We start from the raw sequence: 17,148 nt of genomic DNA, 5'->3' as shown, positions 1-17,148 counted from the left end.
GATGTGTTTGGTGGTTGTAGAAATGGTTTATATGACATTTTAGCTGAGATTCAGAGGTTTCTTTGGATACATGTCTGGACTTATATTTCTCACCCCGTGTTATAACCGATTAAACGTGATCCAGTGTTGCCAACTCCTCAGTAAGGAAAATGGCTATTGGTTGTCCTAAAAGTCGCTAGAAGCCGCTAAATGACGTCATCGCATAATTTGCATAATTGGTCATGCTAATGTAATTGTAACGTATGTTGTTGGAGAGAGAAATAACATCGTGGAAGAGACATAAAGTGAGTAAAAAACGTCCTAAATGCATTTAGAGTTTATTTAGAACTACACATTAAATTTCTTTTAGCAATTATTGTTTTTTTTAATGTCACAATTCCAACCCTGCTCCGAAATAGGCACTCTGGTGGAGTTACTATATGTGTGTGTGTTTATAAGTAGTTTTAAACCTTGTGATCCACAAAACAGCATAAGAGTAAAAGAAGAACTGACTGCGTTACAGTCAGTGCGGGAGCAGCGGCTTCGCTCATGCGAGATTCATTTGCAGTTTGGACTCATAGGTGTACGTCTCCTGTCCTGATAGCAGCTGGGGGAGGACTATCCTCCACCCGTGAGCGCTTTGGCACGGGCGAGGTGCCCACAGCAGCACCCGCTGCTTGTTGAGAGTAGGAGCGATACGCGCTTTCACGTCAAAAAGTCGTCATAAATAAGTCTCCAATAACACCAGAAAAAGTCGCCAGATTTGTCGCTGGTCGCTTTTTAGAAAAAAAGTCGCTAAGGGGGTCTGAAAACTCGCTAAATATAGCGACAAAGTCGTTAAGTTGGCAACACTGACGTGATCTCCTCCTTTTTGCCCCCGGTACCGTGGGCGTGGGGCTTAAGTGGTTAAAGAATAAAAACAGCCCACATGGTGAGTAGGGAGATTTTGTTTATACATGTATTAGAGCACTCTTAATCTTACTGACCACTCAAGGCATTTTACAGTTGTCCCATTTGTCCATGTATACAGTGTTTTACACTTTAAGCACTTTATCTACTTCAAATCCATACATGTAAAGCTCACTTGCTGAAAATAAGGTAAAACACAAGTCATGTAGTTTCTCAGATACAGCTGAGTATCCAAGATGTCTATAGCATGCACAGCATAACAGTATGTTTTCATTTTTTTTAAAGCACACAATCTTGACTCAAAATCTGAGACACAGCCTTGTCAAAGGCTGGTTAATCTACAGTTTTAGAGCAGCATCAAAACTGACCTAAAAATGCAGATTAACCAGAAATTTCCAGGATATTTTCTGGGAATATTTGTTCATATCCAGCTAGATAAATATTTATGTGTGTGTGTGTGTGTGTGTGTGTGTGTGTGTGTGTGAGAGAGATGTGATACTCACTTGTGGCTACTACAAAGTTTGGACTGAGTTGGCAACTGCCGTGAGGGAACGATGTCGTACTCAACACTGACTTGCTCGCCATTACAGAAGGGCTGCACAGACACACAAAAGAGAAAATGGATGTGGTATCTGTGATGTGGCAATCAGAAATAAATCAAAATATCTTTCATGTAGAAGAACCCATCCTTAATGATGAAAAAAAAAAAAAAACCTTTTGTAAAAATATTGGCAGCTGTCATTGCAAGTAGATACATTTATGGTATAAATTTGAAAATCCAAGGGGACTTCCTTCTTGAGTTATATCATTCCCAAAATAGACCCTGATTCAAAATCCTCATAGATTTTTAGTAGATTCACCTGTAGCATAAATATCAAAATCATGCGTTGCTTACCCCATCAGCATTTTATTGCTATGGGGTAAAAACTTTTTTTTCAAATAATGTTTCCTACAGTCACTGAAAAAGTGTTCTGAGAAAGATGAATTACTTTTTGAGAATTATTATTATTACTTGCAATAATGTAAAAGCAGTGCCCCCTAGGACAGAAGAAATCTTTAAAACCAGAGAATTCAAAGACAAGTTCAGAAGCCTCTGCTGTCCCATTAATCTATTGATTTCTTCAGCATTACAAAAGTCGAATGTCAGTTGTCAGCATTTCCACTTTTACACAGGAAACAATAGTTCCTAATAGTTAATTAACTTTATTTTCAAAATTGAAACAAATACGGTTTTTAAAAGAAAGGTGCCATGCCAACTTGGTAGCAATCTCCCACTCTAGCTTATTAATCAACCACAAGCACTAGACAGACTTTTAATTAATTTAAAAAGCCTGATGCCTTGTCAACCCTAGCTAGAAAACTTATCAACAAATAAAACTGGTTTTGATCTATCATCCACCCTGGGTCTTATTCAGAGTTTCTGTCTGAATTCTTAAGACTTTTTACCTCATTATCTTGTTAATATTTTTACTTTTTCACTGCGTACAACTCTAGACGCTGTAGCTCGTCTGAAAAAGAAAGCATCAAATCAGAAGTACTTGAATCCCTGATGTATCTCTCAAACACACACGCTGAAAAACTAGTTCATGACCTTACAGTCAGTACAGTACCTTATCACCCCACTAGTACTCTTTACTCTCAAACTGCAGGCTTACTTGGGGTTCCCAGAGTATTTAAAATAAGAATAGGAGGCAGAGCCTTCAGCTTTCATCTGCCTCTTCTGTGAAAACAGCTGCAAGTTTGGATAGACACCCTTGGTTATTTTAAAGGTTAGGCTTAAAATTTTCTTTTTTTTAATAGTAGCTGAGTGTTCCGACATCCAGAGCAAACAAGTGCAATCACAACTAGGGACTGATGAGCTACAACACAAATGCTATGGCAAGGGAGAGGCCAAGATGTCAGGTCAGATAGGAATATCATCATCCCCACCCTCTGAGATTGGGCCTCAAGCTCCAAAAATAATTGGTGTGTTGAAGGCGTTGAGTTTTTGAAGAGCTGACCTGAGAGAGAGGAGGAGACTTTGCAACCCATAACATCACTGCTCAGTGGCTAGTGGATCTAAGAGCAGACCATAGCAACCTCCCTGACCAGGATCCAGTGACGTCAAAGTGACAGACATCCAGAGACTCAAGCATGAAGAGTTGGACAGCACCAGGCCCTAACATGATTCATGCCTACTGGCTAACTACACTCCACTTGGCAGTACAAATGAACCAGCTACCAATGGAATGGAATGGCTAACTGAAGGCCGGATAGTCCTGATCCCCAAGGATCCCCAGAAGGGAAGCTAAGATGAATGGGCACACAGTTTTAAACATGAAAGGGGCATAGAAAGGAAGAGGTAGAAACACCAGAGGGCCAAAACAACAGCTGAGAGGTGTTCCCAGAGGCTGTTTGGAAAGCTGCAACCACCAAATACCTGCAGAGAGTAAGGCAAGTCCCGAGGAGTCAGCTGAATGGGAAGAACAACATCTAAGGAATCAACACCTATGCCCTGCCAATTGTCAGATACCTTTCTGAGATAATAAGCTGGCCAAAGGAGGAGATAGAAGCCACTGACATCAAGACAAGAAAACTACTGACCATGCATGGAGGGTTTAACCCAAGTCCAGCAACCTGAAGCTATACACTAAGCGGAAGGAAGGAGCCCAATGACTAGTGACTACATCCATGAAGCCACCAACGGCAGTCCAGGAAAAGTTTGTGTTTAATAAAAAGTAAACTGATCACTGATCATGATGCTTGTTAAGCTTGTGCTTATTACAAACTTTCGAGCAATCTTAGAGTGTTCCCCATCTTAGTTAAGTGCGATAGAACGTCCAGTGGAGGCTGTTACGATAACATTTATTTTTGTAATGGACAAAATTTTGATCTGACACTGGGTCTAAGAGAAATGTTAGAGAATCTCCAAAAATATTTAGATTTACCATTATAGTCCTCAAGAAAAGATTTAACCAAATGTCAGAGTAACCTAGGGCTGCAGCAACCTATTATTTTAGTATAGAGTAATCTATCAATTATTCCATTGATTAACCAAGTAATTTTGCAAGAAGTACTTTTGTTTTGTTAACAAGTAATAATAAATATTAAAACAAGAAAAAATACTGGTCTTTTAGAATGAAACCTAACCCTAACCCATTGGTTTCCATTTTAGAAATTGCAATGTTTTAAAGTTTAGCTGCATACAATATCTGTCAAAAAACAACAACTAAATGCTGTGATTGTTTGTACGTGCCATATTGAAATTTAAGCTTTTAAAGAAAACATTTTTTAAATGCAAAAATATCTAAATAATCTAAAGTACAGTTAAAGGTCAAAGTCAAATAAAATAATATACATACAATCTAAACTAAGGCATAAAAAATAATCTTTCTTCTTGGAAGGCTTTCTGACATGAGGAGGCAAGTGTTGTGCTGCTGAAAACAGACGTTATGACGTTGTAGTAATTAATTAATATTAATAATAATTCAGTGTCCAACCTTACAACCCTCAGGTCAGTGGAATGGCCCATGTAAATTTTTATTGGCTTGTGAAAAAAATCTTTTATATTTGTATTTTTAAATATTAATGTAATTTAATAATACAGTATTTTATATGATTTACCTTTCGATCTAAAACATGTTATGAAAGCCTTGAAATTAATATTGCATTACCATATTATGGTCAGACTTTTTATTATACACCACTCCAAAATACACATATATTGAAGTTCTTTTTTTAGCTGCAAATTCAGTGACATGCTCACATTTACATAGTTTAACACAGCGGCACGCTACAGAGCCATGTAATCCTATTAAGGTCTCAAGGTGTACAGACTCAGGGAAGCTTGAAGTGAGGACCTAAATGCAAACACTGGGAGGCAGGAAGGAGTTAACTGGAGGTGAGCCGTTTATTAAGGCTGATTGTCGAATGGTACAAAAATAAAAAAACGAAACGGAATGGGGAACTAAAACAGAGAAACTAAACCGTGACATGCTAGCAACAGAGCCCATGGAACCTGAAGAAACCTGAGGGTAGATGAACAGATACTTTGACAAAGGCCAAAGGAAAACAGTGACAATATATGCACTGAGGGGAGATCAGGGGAGTGGAAACACATGAGAACACAGCAGGAACAAATCAGACATAACCAGATAGGGGAAGAAAAACAGAAAACAATACAAATGAGACAAGAACTACCAAAAGATAACCGGAAGGAGCTCAAACACTGAGACTCAGACAAAATCACTCGAGCCTGACACTAAGACGGGGCTAAACAAACATGGAAACACATAACAAACTGGGGAGGCAAAGGATAAAATACAGAGAAGAACATGGGAAGGGAGACAGAACACCGAGGTCTGACTGGGATGAGAGAGAGATGAAGTGACACAGATGTAGATAGAGAGAGAAAGAGACACTGAAGGGTAATAAACAAGGACAGAGGGTAAGACAAAAGGGGAAATGCTAAAGAAAACTAAAAAATCCAAACTAACATGAATCCCTGAGGTAAAACAATAATCAGAAACTCATAAGCACATGGAAACTAAACTAACAAAAATAAATCAGTCTTTAAGAATACAACAGTGATAATAAACAAGCTTCAAAAGTCCACACAAACAAAACATTGGGTCAAAGAACCATGACAAACCCATCCCACAGTTCTGGACACATCGAACCTCACAGGGCAGAATGAAGAGACTAAACAAAGTCACAGTTAGGATTCTTCCTCCCAGAATTGTGAGAGTTTATCCTTTCTTTTACTTAGTAAATTAAAAAAAAAATACAGTCCAGTACTGGCTTATCATTTTAAATATTTAAAAGACACGTAATCTTTACCTTGGAGCTCTCTGAATTTCCTGCCCCGTCCAACCTTTGATGTAACCTCGCAAATTCTGCAGATGGACAACTGAGTGGTCTTCTGTTCAAGTGACAAGGCACAGTGGGTCCCAGCTGGAGTTGGTGTTCCCCTCCAGTCTTGTGTGCATCTGTCAAATGGCTGTCTTTGGAGCACCAAGTCTCAGAGGAAATTTGGAATTCTGACAGCATGCCTGTAGAAGAAGAGGACATGTACGAGGAACTGGGGAGCGAAGAGTGGTGTGATTCAGGGGGGACAGGAGGAGGACGCTCGGGAGGAGGAGGTGGTGGTGGGTCCCTCTGTGGAGGAGGTGGGGCTGGAAGAGGCTTGTCTTGCTTCCTAGATATGCCTGGTGAAGACTAAAGGGGTAGAAAGATAAAGTTGTTCAATTAAATGAGACAACTAATTTGATACTTGGATTTACATTTTTTTAAATTCTTTTAATTAATCTAGTCGTCCATCCATTCTCTTCATGGGGAAACTGGAGCCTCTCCCAGCTACCATAGGGCAACAGGAAGGGTATATCCTGAACAGATCGCAGGGCCAACACAGAGAGACAGATAACTATTCACACTTTCAGGTGTGTGCTAACACAATGCCATAATCTTCCCAGGAGTAAAAATCTCCATAAATTTACCTCTGTAAAATGCTCAGAGAAAATACAGAAAACCCAAGAGCCAAATCTCAGACTCTACAGGACTCTGTTATTATTAGTTAAATGTTAAAGTTCAGTTTGCAAAAGACTGAACAAGTATGACTGCGCCTTGGATTAAAAGGGTTGCCAGAAAAAAAGCATTTTTCTACTTAAAAGAACATGGTTTAGCAGGGCTCGCAAAATCGCTAGCCCGACGGCTAGCGATTTTTCCAGTCGGGCTACCAAATTCTATCTCTGCCCTGCCCGTCGGGCTATCATAGGAAGCAAAAATATATGTCAATGCTTTTGCATTCTTTCGGAAATGTAGCTGGGTAATTATGTCATTGGCATCGGTGAGCCACTGTCAATATGTGACATATTGAAATCGCGTTTGAATTTGCCCTTGTTTTTTGCTTTCACTTTGCAATCGCGCGAACTGTGTATAGAGAGCGACAGTACTGATTGGTGAGTGACGATAATTTACGCACCAATTCCTCTGACATCGGCTTATCAATCGTTAGCTTACTATGCAAACATGACAATTGAAATCTCCCGCAGCAAGCTTAAACGTGTGAGAGGTTGATCGCGCAGAGAATCGCTGAGCGTTATGTGAGTGCGTGTGTAAAAGCAGGATATATATTTTAGTTCTGCTGAGCCAAATAAGACAGGTCAGGGTGAAGAAGTGACAGCCAAAGAAAAGCTTACCACAAAACGGAAAAGTTATGACAAATCAGACTATAAGGCAAAAAGAAAGTGCAGCTTTATGGTTTCATGGACAAAAGAATTTCTGTGGCTGCAATATGACAAGCTAAATAACCAGGGGTGCACGTAAGTGGTCCGCAGGTGCGCATTCACTGTCAAAATAAAAAACGCGCACAAGATAAGAAGTTGCAACGCGTGTTTGCATACATAAGATTTTCTGGAGGAGGACAGACATTTATTTAGAACTCTTAAAGATGTTGAAGAAGCAAGCTCCTTTAAGCAATTACTTTGGTGTTCCTCCACCTCCAAAGAAATGTCAGAAGGAGTCCAAACCACAAAAGAAGCGCGTATTCTCGGAAAAGTGGTTGCAGGAGGTGAGGTGGCTTCAAACAAATGATGAACGCACAGAGATTTGGTGCAGAATGTGCCGTGAAAATCCCACTCTAGCGGACAAAAACAGTGCCTTTTTATATGGACGCAAACGCGCGTTGCAACTTCTTATCTGGTGCGTGTCTTTTATTTTGACAGCGAATGCGCACATGCGGACCACTTATGTGCACCCGTGTAAATAACATAATGTTCTGCCGGGTGTGTTGTTGGTTTTCCCTCGATTTCTGAGTCGACAAGCGCCTTTGTTACTGGGACCAGTAATTTTAAGAAAGGCCCCCATTAGAACCCATGAGAAATGCAAGAAATGCATTATTGCTCAGTCTGCAATATCTTTCCCAGAACAAACACCAATTCCAAATAACATACTAAAAATAAACCTAAAAAATGTGTTTAGAACACCGTACTATGTTGGAAAGAGTGAACTACCACTGGCAAAATTTAGCAGTCTTTGCAAACTTCAAAAAGCAAATGGCCTAGATCTTGGTTCCACTTGCCTCTTACCCGTGACTTCAGTGGAAATTTCAAATTCAGGATCTGACACAGACTGATTCATGTTCTACACAGTTCTTACAAGTTCATAGAAATTTCTGTTCAATTAGAACCAATTATTTGAGTTGATGGTTGTAATTTTTATACAATGTTGTACTTTGTGTTTCAACAATTTTTTGATTAATGTTTTGTAAAGGAAACAAAACAGGAAACAAAACATCAATCCAAAAATTGCTCTCGTTTTTATTCGGGCTACTTAAATTTATTTTGGGCTACCAAAAACTGAAGAGTCCCTGCCCGAAGGGCTACCAGGGATTTTGAAATTTTGCGAGCCCTGGTTTAGGATTGCAAAACTGAATCTGATATTTAATCTCTAATATTTAATAAAATGTTCTGAATATGCTAATAATTTGTGAATTTTTGTTTTAAATTTATCATTAATTATGTGAGGGTTGTAAGGAAGACATAGTCCAAAGGTTTCATCATATTTCACTGTATAAATGAAGTGTTTCTTAAATCTTTGTTGTCCATACACATACTAAGATATTAAATATATATAGTATAATATAGATATTAAAGTGTCATTTTTTCAAACGATAACCAAGGAGAGATAGCAGCAGCAACAATGTGGCAAAGACTATTAAATAATTATACAGACCATTATAATTACAATTACATCCAGCCCTGAACTCCTCATAGGTTACAAAAATATTCCTTTTCATATGACTGACTCAAGCTACGGTGCTTGACAGCTGGAATGAGGTGTGTTTGCCAATATTCAGTGTTTGCTTTTGATCAGACATAGCACTGTAGATTATGGCAAAACATCTCCACTTTGGTTTTTGCTGTCCAAAGGATACTGCTCCAGAAATCTTGTGGCTTGTTCAGATGAACTTTAAAAAAAAAACCTAAGCTATGCTAACATGTTCTTTTTAGAGAGCAACCTTCCAAATGAGCCATATTTGTTCAGTTTGGTTTTTTTTTTTCAAATTGTACTGTCAGTAAACTCTGGGTCTCCATAGCATTGTGATAACACATACCTTAATACTCAAGACTGCTACTTTTATAGAGATGGTAACAGTTGATAATCATGATCAGTGAGTGAATCAAGTGGATTTAATTAGCAGCATTTGGGGCACTTGGAGTAATTTGTGGATTGTCATGTAAATTCTCTGCTGATCAGTAAACATTGTAGAAACTGTGTAAATAAACTTAAACACTTGTGTGCCAGGTGAACATATGAGGGGTTTCATAGTGGCAGTGTGCTGAACTGTGACTGACCTTGGGGGAGCAGATGGGACTGGCAGATGGGGAGCGAATGGCACCTTTGTTGATAAGGTCACGTCGTGGTGGGACAGGTGGGAGGCTGAGGTGCTGGACACATTGGCTGGAGTTTCCCCCATGGGCTTTTCTGTGTTGGCTGACAGGTGAAGAACTGGGCGACACCATTGGCGATTTCTGATCCTCGCCACATTGCTAAGGGAAAAAGTAAATAAACTTTTAAAAAAAAATTCTTAGTCGTTTATTACCAGTTCTATCCTGATTAGAGACTGCTAGAATCCACATTCTTTATAGGGGATAGATGGAAGCAAATCTACACCACTTTAAAATGTGGTAAAATGTTAATCAATTTCCCGTTTTGATTACCTGAGATTGTGCTTATTTATGCTCTCGCCACTGCTCCAGAAGTGATGTATCATAGCCAACATAATGAGAAGGTTATAACCTAGAGCTCAGTATTCTATTTTCAATAGTACTGTACTATCTATCATCAGCTGTCATGGGGCAAAAGGCAGAGTACAACCTGGACAGACTGCCAGTCTGTCACAGGGTTAACACATAGAGACAGATAAACATTAACACTCATGTTCACACATGCTTGGCCAATGCTCTTTTTTGGACTGTGGAAGTAAGCCTTGGAATCTGCAGTTGTTTAGAAATGGCTCAAATGGCTCCACCATCCTAACTTCTGTAAATTTTATAAGTCTCCTTCTTAGCGTTACTACCAATTGTAGTCAATGGTTATGACTAACAACCATAAGAAGATGTCATCAGATGGTGTCAAACCATCAGCAGTTTTTTTAACCATGAACCACAATGCTTTTAGGTTGGCTGGTCAACAATGACAGCCAGTCACTGCTCATCTTCTCCTGGTCCCCAGCTACCCTGTTCTTTGATTTCTCCAGTGCTTTTAACACCATTCAGCCACGACTTCTGAGGGACAAGCTGGAGCTATCAGGAGTGGACCACCACGTGTCCCAGTGGATACTGGACTACCTCACAGGACGCCCACGGTATGTGAGGACACAGGGCTGTGTCTCTGATATGCTGGTCTGCAGTACGGGGGCCCCACAGGGAACTATGCTGGCACCATTCCTCTTCACCCTATACACTGCAGACTTCTCCATCAACTCCCCACGCTGCCACCTACAGAAGTTGTCTGACGACTCTGCCATAGTCGGCCTCATCACAGGTGAGGATGACTCGGGCTACGTCCACACTAGCCTGGATAGATTTGAAAAGGTGAAAAGGTCTGAAAACGCTCTGCGTCCACACTTTCAGTCGTTTTCACAGAGATGTGCGTCCACATTGAAACGGCCGAAAACGCTTACGTTCAAGCATTACACATGCGTGAAACACAAGAAGATTCGGCCTGCCTCATTTCTGTCTGCCCTTTATTTACTTTCCGGCTCTTTGAAACGTCACAGCAAAATGTCGAGGAAAAGCACCACGTTTTTTAAATGGACTAACAATGAGGTGGAGTTGTTGCTACGAGTAACACAAAATTACAAAGTTGCAAAAGCGAGTGAGAATTAAAGAATTTGAAGAAAAGCTATCTGAAGCATGTACAAACTGATATTAATCTTTAATAGGGCTGTCAAAATTGAGAGCAAACAAAACAACTGCTGTATAATGCCCTCCGCTATCTTTGTTTAATTCCGGAGGCACAGACCCACCACACTGACACAGGTGAACATCCAGGGAGTGGACATTGAGATAGTGGACTCTTATAGGTACCAGGGTGTTCACCTGAATAATAAACTGGACTGGAGCCACAACACTAATGCTCTTTACAGGGAGGGTCAGAGCAGACTCTACCTACTGAAGCGGCTGAGGTCATTTGGAGTCCAGGGAGTGCTTCTAAAGACATTCTATGACTCTGTGGTGGAATCCATCATTTTTTACAGTGTTGTATGTTGGAGCAGCAGTTTATCGACAGCTAACAGGAAGAGGTTGGATAAACTCATCAGGAAGGACAGCTCTGGGATGCACCCTGGATCCAGTGCAGGTGGTGGGAGACAGAAGGACTCTGGCCAAAATAACTTCTCTGATGGACAGAGTCTCCCACCCCATGCATGTAAATGTTGCTGAACTGCAGAGCTCCATCAGTGACAGACTGCTGCATCCTAGATGCATGAAGGAGCGTTTCTGCAGGTCCTTCCTCCCTGCAGCTGTCAGACTGTACAATCAAAACTGCTCCTAACAAACATAGATGTTTACATCAGTGCTGTAACAACTTCTATTGTTATAACTTGCACATTACTTTTCTCAGTTTATATATACACAAGTTACATGTCTACTTTTTAATGCACAGGTACAATACGCAATCTACACTTTTCTAATTATTCTAAATATTCTTAACTATTTAAACATCTTTCAGTATCCTGCACTGTTTGCACACTACAACCTGGGTTTGCCACTTATCTATACTTTAATTTTAATAACTGTACAGTACTCTGCTTTGGTAACTATTGTCCGTGATGTAAATATGTAAAAACTGTGTTTCTGTTCTGTGTCCTGTTCTGTTTGTATATGTGTGTTTTTGCTGCTGATACAACCAAATTTCCCCTTGTAGGACAATTAAAGGATTATTCTAGTCTTCTATCCTATTCTATACTTTTGACCCTGTGTAAATTAGAGAGAATCCTAATACCTAATACACTTTTCTGTATTATGAGTCCAGTCCAGTTTATTGTTCAAATAAACACCAAAATACCTGTAGCTATCCACAGCCTCAATGTCCATACCTTGAAAACTCCACCCTTTTCCGGCTGAGAACCATGGCTTTAGATTTGGAGGTGCTGATCCTCATTCCCGCCGCTTCAGATTCGGCTGCGAAGCATTACATTGCGAGCTGGAGGCCAGCACCCGATGAAGTCAACAGAACCACATCATCCGCAAAAAGCAGAGATGAGATTCTGACACCACCTAAGTGAAAGCCTTCTGCCACTTGGCTGCGCCTAAAAATTATGTCCATAAAAATTATGAACAGAATCGGTGACAAAGGGCAGCCCTGGCGGAGCCCAACACCCATTCGGGAATGAGTCCGACTATGTGGACCAAGCTCTTGCTACAGTTGTATGGGGACACCCCATACTCCCGCAGCACCTCAAACAGCACACCAAGGGACACGGTCAAATGGACCAAATAGCATATGGATCAATAGGGGCTCTATGTCCATGTCGCTCTTGGGAGTCACTCCCATAGGCCTTAATTCTGAGACTCTCCACCATCTAAGAACTGAAGACGCTTCTCGGATGAAATATCTTCAAGCAACTTAAAGAAGTCCAGACATTTTTCTTTCCAAGTTCCTTAGACATATAATATATAACTGTATATAATTTCTTGAGCAGTGTATTTAAGTCTGTATTAATACTTTTGATCCTGTGTAGATTACCTTCCTGATGTTGGCCAGTCCATTCATGACAAGACAGTCTTCTCGGTCTTCCTCATCATCCAGGTCCAGCAAGGGGGAGCTTTGTTGGTCCAGGAAGAAGCACTTGGAGCCCTCATTTCGTGGGTCAAAGGGATCCACAATAATGGGCTCTGTGCCTTTGATCTCACAGCGACAGAAAGGGCATCCTTGGCCATCTGATTCCTGAATAGATATAACAGGCTAGTCATACACAAACATACAAAAACACAGGTGGTGACATTTTAACCAAAAAATATAACTAAATGCCACATGTTGTTTCAGTAACATCATGAAATTATTGTGCATTCATTGTAAAAGACCCTGTCAAAAACATAAAAAATAGCAGTATAACGTTTTAGAGCATCTATCTAACAAAGACAGAACAAAGCTATGCTTTTGGTAGCCATATAGTTGGGAACGTGACTGTGGACTTGTGGGAACTGATGTCTGTTAATTAAAAGCTTTACCTTTAGCCACATATGACACACATTTAAACTTTATTTTTGAGTGATCATTTCATTCATAAGTCAACATTTCAGTAGCACACTGGGAGAATTCTGAGTCAAATGATTATTCTCTGTGGGCTTATTACCACACTACTATATCACTATTACCATTATCACAGAAAAAAATACAGGCCATGGCGGTTGCATACATTACTTATTGTTTTCTTTGAATAAATAAACCTGCAGATTTTTATCATCCTTAGCTCTTGGACAACTCTTCTGATAATTCTTTTCACTCCTCTGTCTTTCAGGGAGCACCTACTTGTGGCCAGTTTATGGTAAATGAGTGATCAGTTCTGCAACCAGTGCCATCAGTTTGTTTTGCAACAATAAGGTTACAAAGGTGTTGAGAGAACTCACTGGTTTTACCAGTCATGAGATGTTTGTTGTGTGACACCTTGGTAATGACAGACCTTAATAGGCCACCAGCGGGAACTGAACCAGCTCATTTTAATTTGAATTAAGTGGCAGGATTGCTTGGAAATTACTGATAGATTTCAGCTGGTGTCACTGCTTTCCATGCCTTTTACACCTCCCTTTCTTTATGTGTTCAATACTTCTTCCTTGTATAATTTCCCTATTACACATAACTTTTTTCATGGACATCTATGGTTTGATTTCTTTGCATCTGTAGGTTGGATGGGTTGCTACTGACATCTGGTGAGAATGTCACGTCAATACTGCCTTCAAAAATATATTTACTTTGAAACTTGGTGAAATGTTCAGCACTTATTTTATTCAATGTTAATCTTTTTCTTTTATTTATTTACTTGTTTTCTTTTATTATTCTCATTATTATCTCTGTGGTTATACACTGCTGAAGCTGACAGGGATAGTAAATAGAAGGAGTAGGTAAAAAAAAAAAAAAGGGAAAAACTGCAAGACTTAAACAAATAGCTCCCTGTGTCCACCCCAACATCCCCGGAGAAGCTGATGATAACCACATCTTGCATGTGAGCTCTCGCCAATTTTTAGTTTGGAAGGACCAGCATGTCTTATTGATGGAGACATGCGGGCACACACTCCCTTTGTGACTCTAATCTATTGTGGGTGTTTTAACATTCCTGGATAAAGTTCTTTCTTTTTCTACAATTAAGGTTTATTTGGCAACTATATCTGCTTTTGATATTGGATATGATGAGGTGACTTAAGGTGTACCTTAAGTACGCTGTACTGGTGTAGAGTCAACAACCTGTCTCTGAATATTGACAAAACAAAAGAGTTGAATGTCAACTTCATGGGAGCACAGAGAGATCACTGTGCACTTAACGTCGATGGATCCTCTGTGGAGGTCGTCAAGAGCACAAAATTCCTTGGTGGTCACCTGGTGGAAAACCTCTCCTGGTCCCTCAACACCAGCTTCATAGCTAAGAAGGCCCAACAGCATCTTTACTTCCTGCGGAAGCTGAGAAAAGCCCATCTCCCAACACCCATTCTCACCTTTTACAGAGGGACTATTGAGAGCATCCTGAGCAGCTATCACTATCTGGTATGGTAGCTGCACCGTATTGGATTGCAATATCCTACATTGGCTAGTGAGAACAGCTGAGAAGATCACTGGAGCCTTTCTTCCCTCCATCACAAACACGTATCGCACCCACTGCATCCGCAAAGCTGCAGAGGACCCCACAAACCCCTCACACACACTCTTCACACCGCTGCCTTCTGGCAAGAGGTACCGGAGCATTCGGGCCCTCACTGCCAGACTGTGAAACAGTTTCTTCCTCCAAGCCACCAGACTCCTGAACACTCAGTAACTGGACCTTAATACACGTCACTACCTCAAGCACTTAACTGCACAATCTCATACACACAAACACATGCACACCTTCATACATCAAGCTACCTTTTGTACAATGCTCAGTCTTTTGCACAACCCACTGTCATTGTTGCACTTTTCTATTGCACTGTTGTGTCTGCACTGTCTTGTGTCTGTATTATTCTGTTCTGTCTGGTGTTGCACTGTTTGTTTGTTTGGTTTTTGGCAATTTTTGCACACTTGCAATTTATGTAGTTCTGTGTTGATTGTCTGTTATATGTCATATGTAGCACCATGGTCTTGGGGGAACGTTGTCTGGGTTCACTGTGTACTGTACCACTGCACATGGTTGAAATGACAATAAAGCCACTCGACTTGACTTGAGTACTGCTTCTCACTTTAGCGTCTGCAAAGTGAGTGGGTAGGCTTCATGCATTTTTTTGTGCATCCTTCTTGCACACAGTTCTCTTCTGACAGCCTTAGGGTCGTATTACGTCCAAATACGTTAGGGTACCTGGGTCGTTGTGTTTTTTTTTTTTCTTTGACTCTTGTTTATTTGTTATTGTTTTCTCTGTGTGACTTTTTTCCTAGTTGACTTATCTGTATTTCTAGTTCAGGTTGTCTGGTTAGTTATTAGGTCCCTTTTCATGTCCTGGTCTCGTCTCTGTGTCCTATTTGCCTTGGTCTTGCCTTTGTGTGTCCACCCCTGTTAGGTCAGTCTTGTCTTCATGTTTGTCTGCCTGTTTCCCTAGACATGTGTTCTTGTGTCCCTCTCGTCCCTTGTTCTCTCGCCCTCTCTCATCCCTTGCTCTCTCATCCTCACTGTCTTGCCTCCTTTCCCTGGGTTTCATCTGTCTGTGTCCAATTGTATGTGTTTCTTGTACTTCCTCTTTTAGATTGACAGACAGATTACGCTCAGCTGTGTTCCCTCCTGTGAGTTGTTCCCTCGTTTGCCCTTGTCGTGATCGCCCTCATTCCCCACTGTGTTCTGCCTGTTAGTTAAGTTCCTGAACAGTTTTTGCAGTCCAGCAATAAAGCTGCCACTTGAGTTTGGTTTCATGTATGAGTCTACATTTTGGGTTCTCCAAACCTGCGTGCCTCACACAGTGAATGACAGAATGCTGAATTTTCCTAAAATTATTCCTGTGGCTTATAGCACTATATAGAATTTGAGCTTGTGAGCTCTTGCCTTTCTCTTTTCGCATTTGAGGAAAAAAGGAGGCTGGATTCTCTCTGTCTAAGTCCAGTTGCTTGTCTGCTTCGCTAATCAAGTCAGAGCTTTGTCTAAACAGAGGTTAACTCGCTGGATTATGGACGTTTTCCTTGGCATATGGCACTAAGGGTCTCTCTTTTCCTCAGGGCGTGAGAACACATTCCACCGGAGGAATGGGAACCTGAAGGGCCCTTTTTAAAGAAAACGTGCAATCAGCGTTACACGGACAGCTTATACACCAACTGGGTAGTGGTGGTTAGCACCAAGCTAGATTGACTCAACAGGTGTTCTTAGCAAGGTGAAGAGCGGAAGAACTGAGAGATGACTGTGATGACAGGGGTGTATGTGTGCAGGCAGGTGACCAAAATGAGTGCAGGCAGACATATTATCACAGGTCTTTTGCCTTAGAGCAGTAAATAGATGTGTCTTCAACCAAATATCCCATACTATATACATATACATATACATATATATATACATATATATATATATATATATATATATATATATATATATATATATATATATATATATATATATATATATATATATATATATATGTATTGTATCTCGTTCCTCCCCTTCAGGGAACAAAAGTTTAGACATAACAGTTTGTCTTTAAAGAAGCTCAGTGACTTTCTACCCTCCATCATGCAGCTGTCAAGAATGGTTATAATTGGTGATTTTAAAATACACATTTGCCAAACATTTTATCAGTATCATGGAGTCTTTTCACTTTACCTAGCATGCATCAGCACACACACTGGACCTTGTATGTGTTAAATATTGATTCTGTTTCTTCTGTGGACATTTTGTGGCGTACTTGGAAAACTACACCAGACGGCAGAATATACGCATTGTGGGGATACCAGAGAATGCGGAGGGCCCATGACCAACGAAATTCATCACCAAACTACTCTTTGATGTGCTTGGGGAGAACAACTTCAAGAGGTCGCCATCGGTGGCTAGAGCCACGTCCGTTCATTGTCAGACTCCACCACTTCCAAACCACAGAGCTGATCCTACGCCTCGCC

General features: G+C 40.5%; 1 protein-coding gene across 3 annotated transcripts in view; it reads right to left on the bottom strand.

The window, feature by feature from the left end:
- cblb (Cbl proto-oncogene B, E3 ubiquitin protein ligase) overlaps window positions 1-17,148 on the bottom strand; it is a 130,976-nt gene that overhangs the window by 36,532 nt on the left and 77,296 nt on the right. For all 3 annotated transcript variants that reach the window (XM_084941608.1, XM_084941607.1, XM_084941606.1), the window contains 4 exons: window positions 12,619-12,819; window positions 9,222-9,416; window positions 5,707-6,084; window positions 1,392-1,483 (listed from right to left, as the gene is read on the bottom strand). In XM_084941608.1, coding sequence (XP_084797734.1) covers window positions 1,392-1,483; window positions 5,707-6,084; window positions 9,222-9,416; window positions 12,619-12,819 — 866 coding nt within the window. The remainder of the gene's footprint in view (window positions 1-1,391; window positions 1,484-5,706; window positions 6,085-9,221; window positions 9,417-12,618; window positions 12,820-17,148) is intronic.

The sequence above is a fragment of the Perissodus microlepis genome, chromosome 10 (assembly GCF_051167445.1).
Source record: "Perissodus microlepis isolate ML-2025 ecotype Zambia chromosome 10, ASM5116744v1, whole genome shotgun sequence".
NCBI classification, from domain to species: domain Eukaryota; kingdom Metazoa; phylum Chordata; class Actinopteri; order Cichliformes; family Cichlidae; genus Perissodus; species Perissodus microlepis.
This window is presented reverse-complemented; position numbering and strand designations above follow the sequence as displayed.